Below are 17,505 nucleotides of genomic sequence, written 5' to 3'. Positions count from 1 at the left end.
TCTGTATACTTATTTTTGTGACGTAAATTTTGCACCTTCTTAACTTCAGCTTAAATGAGAACTCAAAGAACCAAAATATGAAGAAAAAAAGTAGTGAATAATAATTATCATAATTGTTTTTAATAAATAAATGTGTTACTTTTTTGATTTTTGAAAAAATAATATCCTTTTTTAAATAAAACCAATTGTCAGTATTTCTGTATACTTATTTTTGAGATTAACTGTATGTAGGTAAATAAATGTGTATTGCATTTCAATAACTAATCCTTCTATCAATTGTCTCCCTATTGTCTACATTACAAGATCCACTCTTATTGGCTCCAAGGATTAATTCAAAGACAAATTTTGTGAAAAGAGAACACAACCCCAGATGCCTTACAGCAAGACACTCAAGAACTCCATAACCCTTAGTACATTGATTATATCCAGAACACAACCCTAGACGCCTTACATCCACAACTCAATAAAATGAGCTAAAGCCAAATCTTGAACACTGAAAACACAACCCCTACCATGTCACCCATGACATTATTTCAGCTGATATTCATTGTCCCCATTACCAGCTCCGCTATCGTTAATGTTCCCAAAGTTAACTTGTGACCATTGAGCAGCGTATTTATTAGCCAAGGCCAAACTTTGGTCACTCAGAACAAAACCTCAGCTGCCAAATTCATTGGTGCTGCAACAGTCGGTGTAGTGGGTCAGAGTGTCGAGAGAATATTCGGCTCCAACATCATCTAAAACAACATCTGCTCTTCTTACATACATACATTTTGGTTTGGCCCTTTCTTCCCTTCGCTTTCTAAAATGGAATGTATGGATATGCATATGTATTTTTTTCATAACAATTAACAAAAATTATTTTGTTAAAATAAAATATTTTTTCTTCATTTTAAGAATAAACATCAAAAATTGTTTGTATTTATTTATGTCAGTTGATTTTGACATTAAGCTCATACTAATACAATAACAAAATGCCTGTTGTTTTTGTATTGTTTTAGTGATGCAGTGTACCCTGGCTAAAGATAAGTTAAAAAATTAAAAATGTTTATGATATTGACAAAGTTTATAAGAAAGTATCTACAAATGAGACATTTTACAAAGTTATTTTTCAAGTTAGATATTGTCGAATAACTGTTATAAAATTTAGAACAAAATATATTCTCGTTCTTATAAATAAATTAATAAATTCTTCTATGTTCATATTTTCGCATCCTTTACAGTGCGGAACAAATTTATATGTATGACAAAATATATTAAAAAATCGGTATTAAGTTTTTCTATATATGAAACTAGGTTATTTATTTTATATGTATAAATTTTTTCCTGAGTAAAGGTGAATTTGCTATAACGTTAACAACAAAAGTTTTTATATATGCCCAGCAAGAAAAGACCTGAAGAAGTGATGATTTTAACACAGGCTTTTCATAGGAGGAATGCCCTTTTTATTTGATTCCAAATTCACTACATCTGAAGTAATTTTCAAGAAGTAATTTTTATGCCCTTTTGACCTACATAAATAAATGCCCTTTTGACCTACAAAAATAATATTAACATTAATAAGGTTAATAGACACATTTAATACAAAAGCCCAAAAATAAAATTTTTTATCTCATAAAATTGGAAGAACAAAAAATATGTATATCTTCAACATTGAAAAAATAGAATTATGTTCGCATCTTCGGAAGTCTTTAACCATCACTTCCTGAGAAGGTTAAAAATTCACTTAGTGCTACTGTTGAAGTGGTGATAAATGTTATTCTTTTGGAAGTACTTCGTTTTATTTTTGCTGGGTGTAATTAAACTAACAATAAATGCTTTGCAGGTCTTCAATAACTTCAAAAAGATGTTTTTTTTTTTTTCAAATATTATGCATTACAATTATTATGTACAAAATTAGACACATTGGTATTTATTGTTGCATTTCTTTTAATTCCTTTTAAATTCGGTTGCAAATTTTTAAAATAATTGCTCAATATCTTGCACTTTATTTTTTGCTGTAATATTTAAATTTTATCAAAACTGTAATATTAAATTTTTCATTTTTTTAAATTTTAATTTTTTAAATTATTACTTTCTTAAATCAAATTAGATACATATTCCACATTCTAAACATTTTAATATACGAACTATAACTAAATTTACCATTACAATTACAGGTACTTAAAATATTACTATTAAAATTTTTTTGGGAAGGACAATTTTCATTTAAATTGTCAGGTATTGCAGTTTTTGTTAAATTTTTATTAAAATACGTTATGATTGAGCATAAAAGTGTCCTCAGCTAAAGGTATGCAATATGGTCATCTGTAGGTATTAGGTATTTTTATTGGACCTCATATTCACAAAATTATGAAAGATGAAGAGTTTTTAATAGCTGAATTCCTTTGAAAAAAGAGCATTCCAAAACATCGGCTATTATCCCCGGCATTAAAAGCTGCTCGCTAAACCAGTATCGATGCATTGATTTCTTATTAGCTTCAAAAATAGAGGCCATGATTTAGGAAACTATGGTCTGTCTGGATAAGCAATAGGGTAATTTCACATGCTTCAATGAATCTTAAATTTTTAATAAAACTTTGAATGACAAAATCACTCTATAACCATAGAGTATATAGAGCGGAAACTCTGCTGTCAATGACCTAAGTCTGTTTTCCAAAACCTGAATACTGTAGTAGAATAACTTATGGTAGTACTAGTATATTCCCCATATTTGAAATAACCCAACAAACACAAAATCAAACGTTTAAAAAATGTTATTAATTTTATTTAATATTAAACATTTACGGTTCTTGAAAAAGAGAAATTGATTTAACGTTTACATTCCATTTATAGTTTTAAAATTTAAAAATTGTTTGATTTACAATCTTTCTCGACTTTACATGAACCCTCTGTGTATGCTGGGCAACGACATTTCAATTTATTATTCTGACATTTTCACCACAATTTTTTATTTATTTTTAAAATTTTACATAACTTCGGCAAAATAGACAGATTTAGGTGACTTAAATTCAAGAGAAAACACTCGACATATTCTTACGAGAATATTGGTGTGGCGACGTCCATATACCCTTGATTCATTCTGTAACTTATTCCTTTGACACCAACTCTTCCCTATCTTGGTGTTATTGCAATCCGGTTTGCCGGGATGCTAAATATATCCTCGGACATTCTTTAAAATTTTTGACCATGAAATGATGTTTTTTGCATCTCGGAAGTTAAGCAATGGTCAGAGATTAGGTAGCTCGAGTACATGAGCAAAATGTAAGAAGCACAAAGTGGTAGTGGTGATTCGTTGGCCAACACGACAGGTGTTCACGTAAAGCATATTCACTTATGTATCTGTTGTCTTTTCGGTAACAGCACCGAACTTATCCAGAAATATAGATTTAACCCACAATTTTGTGTTTAAACTACAGCCATCCAGAAGGGAACTCTGCAATAACCGGGACAAGACAATAAAATGCAATCCAGACGAGTACGGGAACATACATACATATTATAATTTTGATTTTTTTTTTTTTTTTTTTTTTTTTTTGTATAAAACTAAAAATATTTAATTTATTTACATTCAATTTGACAAATGAGGTGGGGAAATCTAACTGGTGGTATGTTGAATACACGGTACCCATATGTGTGAACAGCCTACTTTATGTTTTCAAAAAAAATTTTACAGGTTTTCTCTCTATACGTTTCTCTACGCCTATAACGAAATACTTACTTGGTAACTAAATCTAATCTAAAATCAAATATTAAAATCTAACCTTAATATTTTAAATTATCAAATTAGAGATTATGGCACAAAATCCGAATAGTGTTTGTACGTGAGAAATTACAATTAATGTCAATATGATTCGTCTGGGCAAAAAAGATAATATAAATATTAAAAATTCTTAGTTTCATTCATTATATTGGTTCCAAAAATTACCTGCGGTGACGCTTAGTTCATTCCACAACATACGTAGACCCCATGTCGCATAATACCGTTACTACCGGAAAACCTGCTTGTTTGAGCTCTATGATCAATTCATTTGCTGGTCATAATCGAAATCAAAAATTTACTAAATCAACGATTTTTGAAATCCTGGAGCCATCACAACTTCTACATAATTTGCTGGATTACGTACCTTGTCTGTATCTGCGTCATATTCAAATGTTTCCCCTGCCTTCATGTCATAATAAGGCATCTTCCTAATTCGAAATGTGTCGCATCAAATCTTATAATTAACGAACACGTTCTGTAAATTTCTTTCATGGAAAGCCTTTTATGTACAAGTGTCTATAATAATTGTGGCGTTTTGCTTTATGAAAATATTGCTTTTCAGTGGTGATATGTACACAGAAAAAAATTCATAAGTGGAATGAATTTTGTAATAAAATGTATGAATCGAACTTGACTTTTTTCCCAAACCGTTTTCATTCAGTGTATGAATTTTTAATTTATAATAAGAACTGAACATAGATTTAATTTTTAAGTTTTTCATACAGGTCATGAATTATGTTCTTAGATTGGATGAATAAAAATAATGTATATTTTAATAAATTTTATGAATTTTTTCATGAAATTATGGTTTTTATTAATTAAATTCCATCCTTTTTAAATAAATAATACGAAGTAAGACAAATTGTTTTAAAATAATGCATTTTTCATTAATAATAGATTTAGGTAATTAAATGAACAATATATATATATATATATATATATATATATATATATATATATATATATATATATATATATATATATATATGTATATATAGTGGTATTCGAATCTGAGATTGCTACATTTTAACCAATAATTTTCAAATTCCTCTAAATTTAATTTATCGTATTTTAAAACTTGACGAATAGATTCCTTCCAGGATGCTTCTGGAGCTACATATATTTAATAAGTATTTATTTATAAACCATTTAAAAAGTTATTTTTTCAAATGCATACACATACAATATATCTGGCAAGGATTGTTCATCACTATCTACCTCTAATTGCGTTAATCCCTTCATTATTTGTTACAATATCTATTCCATTCACTTCCAAATCATAAATTACATTAATTAAGTCATCAAAACAATTGTTAGGGTCAAGTTTTAAATCATTCGATTTTAGAACATATGCTAAAACAAGTAGGAAAGTATAGTCGGACATTGCCGACTATATGATACCCTACACCATGGGTATATTTTAAGAATTATTTATTTTTCATAAAAAATTTGTTGAATTTTACCTTAATTCCGATGTATTTAAGCAATTTATTGGTGAAAAACTACATTACTAAAAGAGGCTTTATATGGGAGCTAGAGTCAAATATGGACCGATCCTCCAAAAATTGGGATGTTATTTTATATAAAGATTAGTTATGCTGAATTTCATCGCGATACTAATGGTTATAAGTAAATTTTTGGACGTTTAAGATATTTTTTAAAGATGGGTTTATATGGTGTGTGTAGGACCAATATTTTTATGCGTTACAAACATCAGCACAAACGTATAATACCCTCCCCACTATAGTGGTGTAGGGTATAAATACCTGTTCTAGCTGCGAATTTTTTGGTTTCAATGTTGGAAAACTGTAGTATACATTGTATATACTTTGGTTTCGACTCTTTGATCCTAATGGATTATTGATCCCGAAATCATCGGCGTAAAGTAAATATGGAACCATCGACCTTCCTGGATACAGCTTCTCTTTATTTTTACATAATTTTTCATTTATAAAATTAAAGAGCGTCGAATCGTTTTCATTGTTTTTTTATGGGCAATAAAATTCCCTCTGATTTTTTATTTGATACGTGTAGTTCATTGTCAAATAAATTTGGACAAGATTAATTATCAATTTTGCAAGCAAAATTAACTAATTGAGTAGTCAAAAACAACTTTCGAGGATTAATTTTAATTTAATCGCTAATTTTTCACCTAAAGATTGGCCCTGAGAAATATTCATCTGAGACCCAACAAAGTACATACATATGTATGTATGTATATTATTGGTCCTTATGAAATTCTGAGTCGATTTAGTTATGTCAATCTGTCATAAAACACGCTCACGTTAAACCGAAGCAACGGAACTTTATGAAATTCACCCAAAATATTCATTGTTATCCTAAGCAGGTTGATATTGAAAATCTGCGAGTTTGGTAAAATAGGTTCAGAGTTATGAGTAAAAATTTGAGACAACCTCGAAAAAAATTGTGCTTTTTCACATACATATTTATTTGTATTTTTATACCCTACACCACTTTAGTGGGGAGGGTAATTGGATTTGTGCTGATGTTTGTAACATACAAAAATATTCGTCCTAGACCCACCTTAAAGTATACCAATCGGCTTAGAATCGTTTTCTGAGTCGATTAAGCTATGTCCGTCCGTCCGTCCGTCTGGCTGGCTGGCTGGCTGGCTGTCCATGTAAACCTTGTGCGCAAGGTACAGATCGCAATTTTCAAGATAATTGGATGAAATTTTTTTTTTTTTATTATTTCACCCAAGGACGAAGCCTATTGAAAATGGTTAAAATCGGTCCATTATTTCACCTAGCCCCCATAGAACAGAACCCCCCGAAAAGGGCTTCTGAGCACATAATTATGTTAAATGTACAGATATATCGATAAAATACGGCACAACTAAGTTTTATAGAAGTCTTGATGACCCGATTTCATAAAGATCGGGCCCCATTTGACCCTAGCTCCCATACAAAGTCCCCTTCAGAAAATTACTTGAATGTCCCAAATTAACTTATAAACACAAATATCGCGATGAAATTCAGCACAATAAAATAGTATGTAAATATAAATATATTCACAAAATTTGATCGGGCTTGGTCCATATTTGCCCCTAGCCCCCATATAAAGCCTCTTTCAGAAAATTAGTTTTTCATCCATAAATTGCTTAAATGTATCGGAACAAGGGAATATTGAAGATAAATGCTTTATTATGAAAAATAAATCACATTTAATATTCATAACTGGTGTAGGGTATCATATGGTCGGCCACGCCCGACTATACTTTCTTACTTGTTTACGAATGAATTTTGTCAAAGATAAAACTCTTGGTACCATGATCAACGTTATTAAAAATCGGAAAAAAATCGGTTCACTACTTCATATACTTCCCATACAAATGTACATATTCCCGGATATGAATTTATTGTTGATAACATCAGTTATAACGCCGATATCTTTACAAAGTTTCACAAATCAAAGCTTTATGCCAATACAATTTATATAAAGAAACAATTTTCTGAATCGGTCCATAATTGGTCATAGCTCTCATATAAGGTCCTCTTCCGAAAACCACTTAAACGCACATAACTCATTACCACATAACGATATACATACATACATACATACATACATACATACATACATACATACATACATACATACATACATACATACATACATACATACATACATACATACATACATACATACATACATAAAAAAGTTGGCAGAAATATTGCTTTTGTATAGAGAAATGTTACTGTACATATTTTTGGTCATAGTTCCCATACAAGACTTCTTCCTAAAATCACTTAAAATTAGATTACCCATTACCAACTAATGATATCCATAAACAAGTTGGCACAAATATCGCTGAATTTTGTCAGACATATAGCTTTACACTGTGTTGAAAATCAAAATTGGTCCACAATTTCATATGCCACCCATTAGCGAGATAAAAAGTGTTTTTTTTTTTTAGAAAAAAATAAATAAATAAAAGCAGTCCAAAACAAGCAGGACTTGAATTAAACCTCTCAGTTCCTAGTCCTACGTCACACCCACGACACCATTAACTAGTTCGATATTCCTTTGCCAACTAATGATCTTCACATAGAAATTTGCTTCCCAGTTTGTGTGAAAAAACAATTGCGAACCCACAACTAAACAAAATTGGTACATTAAGAGCGGGTTTTTGAGTTGGCAATCAAATGCCAATTAATAATCAGATTAGTTAATCTAAACATAAATTGAATCTGATGTTAATCCCCTTTGATGTACTCAAAAACATGTACTCAAAAACAAGATTAAAATTTGCAGTCCATACAAAACAACAGAAAACGTAACTTTTTGTTGTCGAAACAATGCATGTTTTATAAAAAGAAGACTATTGTAAATTTAATATGAAAGTTAATGAAAACTTAAGTTTAAAACAAAAAATGTATTTTGAAGTGTCCACAATTTATACTAATCAATAAATAGAACATTTTAATGTTTATATTTATAAAAATTGTATTATTATTTTTTTTGCATCTGCAGTTTATACTTTTGCATTTCATGCTTAAGTTTAAACCGCTTCCATTGGGCGCTTAAACTTGCAAACAAAATTAGCTAATTGAGTACTCAACAACAACTTTCTAGGATTAATTTTAATTAAATCGCTAATCTTTCACCTAAAGATTGGCCCTAAGTCGTTATGTAGTTTGGTTTGAATAACGGAAAATTCGATTCAACAATAAAAATTTTAAAATTTCTGATATTCAAGTATTTTTTATTTACGAAAATATATGTACATATGCATATAAAACAATTGCCAATAAATACGCACATAAATAATACATAAAACATGTATGTAATCAGACAGCTTTTTATGTGTTTTTACGACAATTATTCTTAAATAATTTTTAATTGAAACAAAACTTTATAAAAGAATAATAGTCGCAAAAAAACATAAAAAGTTGTCTAATTACATACATGTTTTATGTATTATTTACTTATTAAAAATACGTATTGTTAAATTAGTTTCAAATCTGAATTTGTATAAGATTTTTATTAATTTTTTATTTGTACTTATGATATTGTATAATTAAAATTTATGCAAAAAACTATTGAAGGTAGATCAAATAGAAAATATAATAACATTTAGTAATAGAATAATCAAACAACTATTTCCTGCTTAAGAATTCCAGCTTCCTCTAACAACTGTTGAAAACCATTTGGTACACGGCCTTCATTTAATTCAGAATTCCATTGTTTGTACTAAAAATAAAAATATAAATTAGCCATGTAGACATGATTGTAAATGAATGAAGAATTATTAGGTGTATAATTGGTCAATTACACAAATGAACTAATGAAAATATAGTATAACTATTACATAATCTTGTGTATTCAGACCAATTATATTTTACAAGTGGTAAAAGGTTTTTTAAAATTGTTTCATACTGACTTACACGCTCCAGTTCCGCACGCAAAGCTAAGACAGCTTTTTCACGATCAGCAACTAATTCTTCTAAATATTGATAACGTAACTTTTTGCGAGCTCGACATTCTCGAGCACTTTGACGACTCCGTTCTTTAAATATATAAAAAAGTTTTTTATTATTATTTTGTGCATTATTAATGTAGATATTTTTATTAAACTTACCCAATTTAGCTTTCATATCTATTTTTTCATTTGAAGCTTTACGTCCTGGTTTGCGTCCTCTCTTTCCACCCTCTTTACGTTCCTAAAATAAGAAAATTTAAAGTAATTTAGGTAAATAACTTATTTGAATTCAAATAACTAAAACAAAAACAAATTATGAAATGTTATTCCTATAAAAATAGACTAAGATGGGTCAAATGCTTATATATGATACAATGTTATTTACATATATAATGTATCTCAAGAAAAGAGTTTTAGAGAATTAGTTTAAAATTTTTCATATAAACAAAGTGGCCAATTTGTGGACTCCATTGTTTAAATCAAAACAACCATTTAGAAATTACAGAACTTATTTTTCCATTGTGCAATAGTTCTATGATATGTATTTGCCTATGTAGAAAATGGTCGAAATATTAACTTCTCCATCCCTGCTTAAAAAATGTAAATAAACACTCTTCTGTATCATCGTTTCTTTTTTGCATTTGTAAACAATGATGAAAACAAACTTTAATATCTTAACATTAGAAAGTTTATTGTTAGTAAACAACCCTTAAGAACACATTCTTCAATCAACAAGATGCTTTCCTTTAACAATGAAAACATAGTCAACCCCCTAAGAAATGCTTCAAAAATTACTGCGTAGTTTGGAAAAATAACATTGAAAAATGATTTCATCAAACTGTACTCGAAATATTTTTAAATTTCTAATAAATTGTTTGTTATTAACAAAGTAAAATGAAATTGTCTTACAAATTATAATTGTGGTCAGCACATTTTATAATTTTCAAGGCTATTTTTTTTTTTTTTTGTTCAAATACTTCTACATAAATAAATACAACTTAATATTCAGACAAATTTAATTCTATGTACAATGTTTACATATTTAATTTATATAAATTTTAACAACTTACTGATAGATTTGGTTCTTCAGAAATTATCATTTGCATATCTTCACAATCCATATTTATTATTTTAAACTTTTTGTATTTTAATAAATTTTTATATAGTTTTCACAAGGTATTTAATTATTTCAGTTCTTTATGGTTTTTCTTATTGAGTACTTATTATCGTCTTTGTTTTTACACAACACGCAGTGACAGAGCCCTGCGCCGACAAATATTAACAGCGGCGGCGACTGACACTAAATATGTCGGCGGCGGCTTAAAATCGACAGTAAACCGGGTTAGTTTTCAACTTCGTTCAGTTTTTAAATTTTCAACGATTTTAAATAAAAACGGAATCCGAGAGATCAGAAAGTGGGATTTTGGAAGCAAATATATTGTGTATAACAACAAAACAGAGCAAGCACAAAAGTTGTGTGTGTGTGTTAAACTCTTTTTCATATAAAAACTGTGTTTCTTTACTTGTCATGTTTGCAGGTTTTTACCAGAAATTGTAAAAAAGAATTGAGAAATTAGCCAGAATTTTTTTTCCTGGCAAATAGAAAAAAAATTGTCAAATAAATTATTTGTTTAAAAAGTACAGGCAAATCCCGGTATAACGAATGATAAAATGTCAGGCCCTTTCGTTAAATCGAAATATTCGTTATATCGGAATTATTTTTTCTAGTAAATTTCTTTATTTAATGGACAAAAAACCATTCAAATTAATGTATGAAATTATTACTTCAAATTTTATTTCAAACAACTAATAACAACGCACACGTTTTTCCATTTTGAACATCTGAACGGATTGAAAATTTTGTGAAGGATTTTAGTTTTCTAACAACTTTAATTTCCTGCTATTTCCTTAACCTTATTTTATTATCTAAAAGATAGAATTAAACTCTTTTGAGGAAAAACTGAACTTGAGAATCGATAACTGAGTCTCATGCTGATAATTTCAAAACCCTGGAATATTGCGCCATATTGGGGTATCGAAATAATTTATTTTGCTGTAAAATTTTATTATTTCAATGTATCCCTTTTAAACACTATTCAAGCTAAATTTACCATTAAATTCACATCTAACAGATTTATGCTTTTTAGATTATAATGTAAGGAATTTTGATCGATAGGTCAGATATGTAGTATAACTAAAATTAGGAATATGGGCGACTTCTTTCATTTTTACATTATATTCTAATTGCTCAATCAAGTTTTTGATATTAACAATATAAATATAAAATCAAAAGCTGGATTTTTTAGGTATTTTTTCTTTTTATTCGTTATATCGAGTATAAAATTTCTTAAACGTTCGCTATATAAGGTGGTTAATGTTAAAAATTTGGCTGTTTGTTATATCGGATTTTCGTTAAAGTGAGATTCGTTATACCGGGATTTGCCTGTACATTGAAAACAAAAAATGTTTGAAATTTTTTATTTATTGAAAGAGAAATTTAGTTTTTTCTCTTAGGGATAATGAGACGAGATCAACATCAATTAAAGGGATCACAAAGAGATTGAAAAATATTCCGAAAGTTTCACTTTGAAAATATTATTAGAGTGTACTAGCTATACCCAGTGTGCTTCGTTACCCTCATCGTAATCCCGTTTAAATTTTCATTCACTCAAGTCCCTGATTACTTAGTTTTATGTTTTTAGGTTCATTATAATAGAAAAAATTCAAATAGTACCAGTCGAAGAACGAAAAAGTAACAAAAAGTCCCGTTTTATATGTTCTCCCTTACTCCGGGCCCTACATGCTCAATTTCATGTCTATAGGTTCAATATTATAGAAAATTCAAATAGTACCTTTCGAAGAACGAAAAAGTACCAAAAATTCTCCTTTTATGTTTTATCACTTACACGCTTAATTTTCTGTTTCTAGGTTCAATATTATAGAAAATTTAAAAAGTACCTTTTGAAGAACGAAAAAGTACCAAAGGTTATCACTGGGCTGTACATGCTTAATTTCATGTTTCTAGGTTCAATATTATAAAAAATTCAAAAATACATATGAATACATAATAACGGGCTGCCAATACGATGTTGCAACTTTTTGGAACAGAATTTTTATTTCGTTAATGGGGAGGAAAAAAGTACCAAAAGGGGTAAAAACGGGAAATTTGATTTTATTCAAGAAACACTAAATATGCTAATGGGGTGTTATTTTGAACACCGGTACCAAGTGATATTTTTTGGTACTTTTTCATTCTCCAACTGGTACTTTTTGAGTTTTCTATGATATTGAAATCGAAACATGAAATTAATAATTAAGGGACTTTTCGGAACTTTTTCGTTCTACAAAGGTACTTTTTGAGTTTTCTATAAAACTTATCCTAGAAACATGAAATTAAGCAAGTAGAGTCCGGAGTAAATGAGAATCTATAAAATGGGACTTATTGGTACTTTATCGTACTTCGACTGGTACTTTTTTGACTTAGATCATAGAAACATGTAATTAAGCACTTGAGAATCTATAAAAGTGGACTTTTTGGTACTTTTTCGTTCTTCAAAAGGAACTTTTTGAATTTTCTATAATATTAAAACTAGAAACATGAAAGCATGTATAGCCCCAATTAAGTGAGAACCTGTAAAAGGGGACTTTTTGGTTCTTCAAAAGGTACATTTTAAGTTTTTGTATAATAATGAACCTAGAAACGTGAAATTAAGCATGTAGAGCCCGGATTAAGTGAGTTCCTATAAAAGGGGACTTTTTGGTACTTTTTCGTTCTTTAAAAGGTACTTTTTGAGTTTTCTATTATATTGAACATAGAGACATGAAATTATGCACGTAGAGCCCGGAGTAAATGAGAATCTATAAAATGGCACTTTTTGGTACTTTTTCGTTCTTTGACTGGTACTTCTTGAGCTTGCTACAAAATTTCGACTGGTGCTCTTTGAGTTTTCCATAAAATTAAACCTAGAAACATAAAAATAAATATGTAGAGCCTGGAGTAAATTATAATAAATAGTACTTTTTCGTTCTTCGACTGGTACTTTTTGAATTTTTTATAATATTGAACCTAGAAACATGAAATTAGGAATGTACAGCCCGGATTAAGTGATAACATATATATACTTTTTGGTACTTTTTCGTTCTTCAAAAGGTATTTCTTGAATTTTCTATAATATTGAACCTATAGACATAAAATTAATCCTGTAGGGCATGGAATAAGTGAGAACTTATAAAACAGGACCTTTTGGTACTTTTTCGTTCTTCAACTGGTACTATTTGGATTTTCTTTTATAATGAACCTAAAAACATAAAACTAAGCAATCAGGGACTGAGTGAATGAAAATTTAAACTGGAGTATTTCTGGTAATCTTTCGTTCTTTAACTGGTACTTTTTGAATTTTCTAAAATTAAAGACGCAGTATCCTAATTGAACGAAAATTTATCTCACTTACGTCCATTTTGCAAAAAGGGCTCGATATCAATCGAAATCTCTATAGGCCATAATTGACCCTGCCCCCTTCAAAAATTGATTTTAACGTTTTCTATGTACTTAATAATACCATAATAAAACAATTTTTGTTGGAACGAAAATATGTAATGTAAATATGTATATGAAATCTTCTTCAGAAAATTACTTAAACGCACATAAATGGCTTTCAAATGTCGATGTCGACGAAAAAAACATTTTTAGGAACCGAAAAATAAAATTATGGGGATCGGTCCGTCAATATAACCCTCTTACAGAAAATTAGTTTATAGCTAATACATCATTCCAAAAGTTATCATTATGATAGAATTATGGTAGAATTAAAAAAGTACTTTAAATTATAGAGAACTTTGTCCATAATTGATCCAATTCCACATTTAAGTCCCTAATCCGAAAATCACGGTGACATTCTTATTAATCTAATGATCAAAGTCCATATATATACATATGTATATGACCACTTCCGAAATTTGCTTTTTTACGACAAATGATTTGCCGAATATAAAGGCCCAAATAGACTACACAAGCGGCTTATCAAACATACTTTTTCCATTCGCACACACATTACACAAACATTGCTCGTACAAACACCGATTTTTTCACGTTTTTGTGGACTTTCAAAGATACAGATGTCAATTTTTCTTAGAAATGCAAATTTTTTTAAAAAATTGTTATTATTGAATACAAACCATACAAATGGTTTGACAAAAATTCAATATGTTTGTGTAAAAATCAAAATTTTTAAATTTTTGTACAAACAAACAGCAAGCATTTGTACCAACAGGAAACACCCTCATACACTACACAACAGGCTTGCACAAACGTAAAATATTGGTATGTTTGTCAAGCCACTTGTGTAGTCTATTTGGGCCTTAACTCTTACTCCTTACTTATTTTAATCATAAAGAAATTACAGCTAAAATAGGAATAGTCTGCCTTTAGAGTTGCGAGTTTTCATACACTCTAATAATGTTTTCAAAGTGAAACTTTTGGAATATTTTTCAATCTCTTTGCGATCCCTTTAAATGATGTTGTTCTGGAAGAACTTTAACATCCATGTAAACATTTTGGGTAATAAATTGGGGCACTACCAATGAGGGGAGCGGAACCTCCCATATGAATTAAATACAACAATTCGTTTATCTGGGAAACTAATAGAACTAATTTTGCACGCAGAACTTTAATATTCATCTGAACATTTTGGAGAAGAAAGGGCGGACTTTCATCTGGGGGGGCTTGGAACTCCCATATGAATTAAATAGAAAAATTCGTATATCTGAGAAACTATTAGAGCTAGAGTCTTCAAATTTTACTGAAGAACATTTAGAGAAATTGCAATAATTTGCGTGGAATCTCCCATATGTAACAAATTGTATATCTGGAAAACCATTGTAGTTAGAATCATCAAAATCGTTAAGCTATTTATATTGCTTTTAGGGTAGCACAGCACACTGGGTATATATATAGCTAGTAAATAAACAAATAAAATATCTTTGTTTTTACGTTATTGATAATTTTCTTAATGCAAAATTTTTTAGAAACTGATTTTCTGCAAGATGTTTTATATGGAGGATAGGGTTAAATATCGGCAGATCCTCGTAAAACTTGGAGAAAGGATTTGTTTTTAATTTTTAAGAATTTTTTATTCATCCCTGCATAATTTCTCACACAACTTTTGAGCTTGCTCTGTTTTGTTGTTATAAACAATATATTTGCTTCCAAAATCCCACTTTCTGATCTCTCGGATTCCGTTTTTATTTAAAATCGTTGAAAATATAAAAACTAAACGTAGTTGAAAACTTAGCCGGCTTACAGTCGATTTTAAGCCGCCGCCGACATATTTGGTGTCAGTCGCCGCCGCTGTTAATATTTGTCGGCGCAGGGCTCTGGTTAATTTGTGAAAAAATTGCAATTACATTGTTTAACAGAACGATTTAAATTAAAATCAAACAAATATGGAAAAAGTAGAACAAAACGATAATGTCAATAGGGACGAATTGATTATGCAGCAGCAGAGGGAAATAGAAAAAGAGGTGTGTAAGCATGTTTTCTGTCTAATTCGCAAACTCATCTCGAAGCCGCTAATACATGTCTTGTTTTTTATTTTGTTTGTCATTTGCATTTCTTTGTGGATATGTGTCTTTCCATAGATAAGTGAATCCATACCATTGGTTAGTGAACAACTGCCGGTAACATGTTTAAATGTAGAGTATTTGGGCGATGCGGTATTCACCTCTAAGATACAAGATTTGGCCAGTAAATATAAGTTTATGCGTCGTACGAGACCAGATGGCAATTGCTTTTTCAGGGCATTTGCCTATGCTTACTTAGAACATTTGATCTCAAACAAAGAAGATTATGAAAAATTTCGTCAGTTGGCTGAGAACTCCAAAGAGAAATTAGTGCAGTTAGGATTTCCTAGTTTTACTTTGGAAGATTTTCATGAAACGGTAAGAGAATTAATTACAAATTTATTTTGCTAAAATTTTAAATTTTTTCGAAATATCTTTTACAGTTTATGGAGGTGGTTAAACGTGTCGATCCTTCAGGTTCTGCTGCCGTGGATATAAATGAACAATTGCACAAAGTTTTCAATGATCAGGGTTATTCTGATTATGTTGTAGTTTACTTAAGATTACTTACATCGGGTAAACTACAAGAAGAGGCGGATTTCTATCAAAACTTTATCGAGGGAAATTTTACTATTGAGGAATTTCGTCACCAAGAGGTAGAGCCCATGTACAAAGAATCCGATCATATTCACATCATTGCTCTGTGCTCAGCATTGGGTGTAGGGGTACGTGTTGAATATATGGATCGGGGAGAAGGCGGCACTGTAAAGGCTCATGATTTTCCCGAAGGTACCACCCCTAAGGTGTTCTTAATCTATCGGCCCGGTCACTATGATATTCTATATCCTAAATAAATAAATATTAATTGTTTGAAAAACCATCGACCTAACTATGTATGATTGTGCTTAAAATCAGATGTTGAAACCCTTTTAAATGGAAATATTATTTATACAACCCCTCAAGCGTGTGTTGAAAAATGAGGTTTTAATTCATCTTTTATTGATTAAATTGTCGATCCAATCGATTTTCATACCTCTCTTATTAAAATTATATAAATGAACATAAACTTCATTATTTGTAATTTTAAATAAACTCATTTTATTGTGAATTTTTTTATATGTTGGTATTATTTACTGATCTTGTAGAATGTTAAGGTTTAGCGAAATCTATACACGATTTTAAAAATTTATCTTTTTATGTCTGTGTTAAGTCAAGTGTTAAAAACACTTGATCCCTAATGATATGCTATAAATAACAAAATTATATACTACAGTGTATTAGAAAAGTATTCGGCATTTAATATAGAACAGCTAAAAATATTACTAGCCTAAATGTTTCAATGCCCGGATAAGGATCTAGTGTTGGAAAATGTCGGAAGATGATGTTGGACAATGTCGGAAGATGATTAAGAAATGCCGTTTTCTATTAAAAACTATGGATTTCCTTTTAAGCGTTTTGGTTATTACATGAACATAATAGCAATCACATTGTTGAGTTCTGGGAAAATTAGTTTGAGTTATTTTTCAAAATTTTGTCACACTTGGGTAGGAACAGGATATATCCATCAATGTATCTTATATACGTTTAAAACAATTTTACTTGCATTTTTTAATATTGAAAACTTATAAAAGAAAACGTTATTTCACGAAGACAACTTTCATTTTTTATTATTTATATTTTAATAAAACATTGAACCCACAAAAACAACTCAGTTTAAACACATACCCATATAAAAACAAGTTTA

The 17,505-nt window shown here is 29.6% G+C and overlaps 2 protein-coding genes across 2 annotated transcripts; one reads left to right on the top strand and one right to left on the bottom strand.

The window, feature by feature from the left end:
* Window positions 1-8,733: 8,733 nt before the first annotated feature.
* On the bottom strand, window positions 8,734-10,517 carry LOC119610570 (REPTOR-binding partner). The gene is made up of 4 exons (XM_037965848.1): window positions 10,274-10,517; window positions 9,363-9,444; window positions 9,169-9,290; window positions 8,734-8,974 (listed from the first exon to the last, which is right to left on the bottom strand). Exons 1-4 carry the CDS (start codon window positions 10,322-10,324, stop codon window positions 8,873-8,875), a joined length of 357 nt encoding a protein of 118 aa, XP_037821776.1. The 5' UTR covers window positions 10,325-10,517; the 3' UTR covers window positions 8,734-8,872.
* Window positions 10,518-15,516: 4,999 nt separating this feature from the next.
* LOC119610572 (ubiquitin thioesterase otubain-like) lies at window positions 15,517-16,651 on the top strand. Its single transcript, XM_037965850.1, has 3 exons — window positions 15,517-15,722; window positions 15,840-16,139; window positions 16,205-16,651. Exons 1-3 carry the CDS (start codon window positions 15,645-15,647, stop codon window positions 16,613-16,615), a joined length of 789 nt encoding a protein of 262 aa, XP_037821778.1. The 5' UTR covers window positions 15,517-15,644; the 3' UTR covers window positions 16,616-16,651.
* The last annotated feature ends 854 nt before the right edge of the window (window positions 16,652-17,505 follow it).

Source organism: Lucilia sericata, unplaced genomic scaffold, assembly GCF_015586225.1.
Source record: "Lucilia sericata isolate MDLA Ls3-8-SP2 unplaced genomic scaffold, ASM1558622v1 Contig001232F_arrow, whole genome shotgun sequence".
Lineage (NCBI taxonomy): Eukaryota > Metazoa > Arthropoda > Insecta > Diptera > Calliphoridae > Lucilia > Lucilia sericata.
The sequence above is the reverse complement of the archived record's forward strand: the minus strand, read 5'-3'. Positions and strand labels throughout refer to the sequence as shown.